We start from the raw sequence: 4,976 nt of genomic DNA on the forward strand, positions 1-4,976 counted from the left end.
GAAATAGGATTAAAAAGTACATTATTAAATCTATTTTTTGTTTGTTTTTTGACTCTTATATTTTTGGTTGTGAGCCTAGCCTTTAACAGCAGAGCCATCTCTCCAGCCCTGTTTGTTTTTTGAGACAGGGTTTCTCTGTAGCTTTGGAACCTGTCCTGGAACTAGCTCTTGTAGACCATGCTGGCCTCAAAATCACAAAGATCCACCTGCCTCTGCCTCCTGAGTGCTGGGATTAAGAATCTACTTTTAAAACAAAGATGCCACTACTAGTTTTAAATATTTTACATAGATATGGATTTTTGTATATTGACACAAAGTTAAGATTATGGTCATTAGAACATACTGTACATACATTTCAAATCTTGTTCAAGGTATTGTACCTACACAACACATTTAACAAGGTAATACAATCTTTTAGCTCTTGAAAGCTATTGTTACCAATAATAAGGAAATTCAAGTTAGCAATTAGACACCTATTACATTTGAAATTGCAGTCATGTTAGGCATTTTCTTCAAGATCAAAAAGATAATATTTTAGGCAGACAGGTGGTCTTCAAACACTTCAGAGATATGCATAATATGGTATTATAGATGTTTTAACAGCATAGCTTTTTTTTATGACAAAGAGACAGACATGTCTGCTCTTGGAAGCACCAATGTACTTCAGAGAAGATGGTGGGCATCAGAGAAACTCCAAATGGAGCTAATTTTCTTTGTAGCAAAAGTAAGTCACTGATCAAGAATGCACTCTTACCTCAACTGCTGACAGTTTGCTGTCCAGTTGGACAAGCAGGACACAAATGAGAGTGACTATACCAAACCTTGCCAAGACAAGGTTGGACAGTCCTTCAAAAATCCTACTTCATAGAAAAGTCTGTCAAATATTCTAGGCCTATAGACTTAAGATGGATGCCCCAACATTACAGAGAAACCTTGGGTGACTGTCCAGGCAGCCAGCTGTTTCTGTCATTTTTCACAAATTTTGGAAATTGCTTTCTTGTACTTCCTGCTTATTAAGTTAATATTATTCCCTTCTCAAGTGTCTGAGGGAGTGAAGACTAGATAGTTATAGCTAAATTTTTCTTTGTTTACCAGACTCAGAAAATAATTTTACTAAAGGAATGTCAAGTGTATATAGTTGAAAGACATTAAAAGATATTTTTCAGTTGGTAAGGTGTTGCCTGAGGTTTCTGTCCCACCCAGTCCTGCAGTCATTCAGACCAAAGAAACACACAGAGGCCTACATTAATTATAAACTTATTGGTTTATTATCTCAGGCTTCTTATTAACTCTTACAACTTATATTAGCCCATAATTCTTATCTGTGTTAGCCACATGTCTTGGTACCTTTTTCGGCGAGGCAGCCACATCTTGCTTGCTCTGTGTCTGGCTTCCTCTGTGTCTGGGTGAGGACTACAGACTGAAACTTCCCTCTTCCCAGAATTCTCTTTGCCCCACCGCTACATCCTGCCTGCCCGCTTATCCTTCCTGCCTGGCTACTGGTCAATCAGCGTTTACTTAAAACACAAGTGACAGGGTACAGACCATTGTCCCACAGCAGTAATGCACGTTAGAATAAAAAGTGAATTATGCACAACACTTTGGACTCACCAAGATGGGATATGTAGTGGAATCCTTTATCTGAATTTGTCAAATGCAAATGGAATAGACATTGTTGATGTACTTATTGCATGTGTGTATTTTACATAAGCCATTGTACTTATTATACATAGGTTTTCATATATTTGTTATAATGTTCTTTTTTATTTTAGACACATAATGGGGAAATGTGACAATTTTGTTTGTACCTTAACAAATAAAGCTTGCCTGAAGATCAGAGTGTATAGCCAGCTACACCTGTTCGCCAAAGAAGCCAGGCAGTGGTGGCAGACACCTTTAATCTCAGCCAGCAGAAGACAGAGGCTGAGGGATCCCTGTGAGTTCAAGGCCACTCTGGGCTACAGGAGATTGAATCAGCGTAAATGAGAAACTGGCCCAAGCAGTGGTGGCTCACACCTTTAATCCCAGGACTGGGGAGGTGGAAACAGGAAGGGATATGCCTGGGTGGAGAGAGGAATATACAGCAGGAGGAGACAGGAGCTCAAGACATTCAGTGTGAGGACTTGTAGAGAGAAGATACCCCATTCAGTATGAGGATTTTGTGAAGGTAAGAACAAGGGGCTGAATGCTCCGCTTCTCTGGCCTTTCAGCTTTCATCCTCTAATATCTGACTAGGGGTTTTTATTGTTAAGACCAATTAGAATCACATGACAATTCCCAATGCTGGGAGCCTCTGGGTTCCTCGGATGGTTAATGGAATGCCCATCAGCATGGCCGGATTATCTGTCTGCCAGTAAAGCCCTGGTTCCAAGTGGCTTGTGTGAGAAAAACTATAGTGAAAGGTGGACATGGGATAGCTGTGGAAACAAAATGATATTCCATGAATAAACGTCACTAAATCCTCCCACTCACTGGACGCATGTTGAAATCTGGGTTGCAACTATACCAAATATAAGTGAGCTAAAATGCAATCTTAAGGCTAGGGAGATGGATCAGATGATAAAAGTGATAGCTGCTCATGCCTGAGGATATCATTTCCTTCCCTGCTACCTGCAACATAGTAGGATGCAGCAGGGTGCACAACTACACTAAAGATAAGTGAGCTAAAGTGCAATCTTAAGGCTGGGTAATGGATCAGATGATAAAAGCGATAGCTGCTCATGCCTGAGGATATCATTTCCTTCCCTGCAACCTGCATTATACTGGGATGCAGCAGGGTGCACCTGTAATCCTAGCACTACTTTGGTGGGATTGTGAAAAGCAGAATGGGTCAGAACCTCGCAGGTCAGCCAGCTTTGGCTACACACTCCAACAGAAGCAACAAGTGAGATCTTGCCATCACAATGTGGAAGGACGAGCCAACTTGATGTATGTCCTCTGGCATCCCCGCCAGCACTGAGAGATGCATGTATATACCCTCACACTGTAGGCCCATATTTTTGTATGGCACAAGAGCCATAAGCCTGGTCTGAGCTGATCACGTAACTCTGTAGACAATCTGTCTCTGTTTAATAATACCCAGGATGTGTTGTTCCTAGTTTTTTTTTTTTTGTTATAAATGTAGATTACCTGAGAAGAGATGTTGGCTGAAGCTGATGACTTAAGAGTTAAGAGGTTTGGTGTTTTTTTTTTTCTTTGAAATTTGGAGGATGTCTTATAGAGATGTTAATTTATGGTCTACATGACTGTTAACATATAGGTAGATGTGGACATGACTTGAGCCATGTACTTGGTTGTCTAGGAGACAGCCTAATGTGTTTTTTTGCTCAATTGATGTGATGATATATAAGGTGTTTAGAGAATAAACGAGAAATTTTTTTTGAGTGAAAGCTCATGATTTTATTGTCTTCATAACAAGGTCAGCTTAGAACTGGATCACTTGGCCCTTTCTCTTCTTAAAACCACCCAGTTCAAAATGCTTGCATCTCTTAATAGCCAGCATCCTCTTAGATCTGCAGTTGGGCTCCACACATTCCAGTCTCAGCACAATCTTCTTTGTAGTTTTCGCCTTTTTGCGGAAAATAGGCTTCGTCTGCCCACCATAGCCACTCTGTTTCCTGTCATAACGCCGCTTTCCCTGGGCATACAGAGAATCTTTGCCCTTCTTGTACTGGGTCACTTTGTGGGGTTGGTGCTTGCCACATTTCTTGCAGAATGTACGGCGGGTCTTAGGAACGTTCACCATGTTGGCGGGTGCGATATCGGCACAGAAAGCTAAACGAGAAATTTTTGAGAGAGATCTTGTCCTTTTATGATGACCGTGTAAGCTGTGTCACTCATGTATACATAGACAAATAATTTTATTAACTTAAACTTGCCTGGGGCTGGAGCTTTGATTACGAACTTGCTGTTCTTGCAGAGGACAAAAGTTCAGTTTCCAGCACTCACATGGAGACTTGCAACAATCTCTAACTCTGGTTTTATGAAATCTGTTTTTTTTTAATTTATTTATTTATTTAAGATTTCTGTCTCTTCCCCACTGCCGCCTCCTCTTTCCCTCCCCCTTCCCCAATCAAGTCCCCCTCCCTCGTCAGCCCAAAGAGCAATCAGGGTTCCCTGCCCTGTGGGAAGTCCAAGGACCACCCACCTCCATCCAGGTCTAGTAAATGAAATCTGGTTTTATGCTCTCTTCTTTCCTCTGAGGGCACCAGGGTCATATATGATACATTACCATGTAGGCACAACACTAATACACATTATAAGCTTTTAAAATTATTTTGGTAGTCAGCTCTGTCTCTCTTGACTAGGGATGCAGAAGTGATCTTCCTAGGAGTTCTAGGATTCACATTCTCATAATTGTACCACATGGGTCAGGAATCCCTTGCAGAGGGTCGGGGTAAACCGTGCAGTACATGGGCTGTGTTGATCTGTAACTCTAGCACCAGGACATGATTACTCTCTGTACATTTTGGATTTCTTTGAGGGGATGAGGATACAACCCCCCAGTTGTGTTATCCAAGAGTTCAATCACTGAGTGACACCCCAGCCTGAGTCCTCCTTGCCAAGTCCACCAGCAACAGTGACAGCTCAGAGGAGTTTCACCTCTCACAGTCCTAAGTCATTCACATCTCCTCCCAAGGGCCTGGTCCTGCCTGTTATTTCTGAGACCCATAACGAAATGCCTTGGCGTACACCACTGACTACTCTCACCCTAGGGGACCTCTCTGCCGAGTTCCTGTGCTTACACTTGTTGTAATAGGAGCGGCGGGGCTGTGTCCCCAACACCCCGGCCGCTTGGCTAGCTCATGCCCGAAATAACAACACACAAACTGTATTCATTTAAGAACTGCTTGGCCCATGAACTCTAGCCCTTACAGGCTAATTCTCGCACCTGGACTAGCCCATTTCTAATGATGTGTGTAAGCACCCCAAGGTGCGCTTACCGGGAAGAGTCTAGCCTCCGTCCATCCTGGTGT

At 42.3% G+C, this 4,976-nt stretch overlaps 1 protein-coding gene across 1 annotated transcript; it reads right to left on the reverse strand.

Moving 5' to 3' along the window:
* Positions 1–3,424: 3,424 nt before the first annotated feature.
* LOC126490241 (60S ribosomal protein L36a-like) lies at positions 3,425–3,769 on the reverse strand. The gene has a single exon (XM_050125013.1). It carries the CDS (start codon positions 3,743–3,745, stop codon positions 3,425–3,427), a length of 321 nt encoding a protein of 106 aa, XP_049980970.1. The 5' UTR covers positions 3,746–3,769.
* Between the last annotated feature and the right edge of the window lie 1,207 nt (positions 3,770–4,976).

This window comes from Alexandromys fortis, unplaced genomic scaffold (assembly GCF_014885135.2).
Source record: "Alexandromys fortis isolate MF-2015 unplaced genomic scaffold, M_Fortis_MF-2015_v1.1 scaffold_225, whole genome shotgun sequence".
Classification (NCBI taxonomy): Eukaryota; Metazoa; Chordata; class Mammalia; order Rodentia; family Cricetidae; genus Alexandromys; species Alexandromys fortis.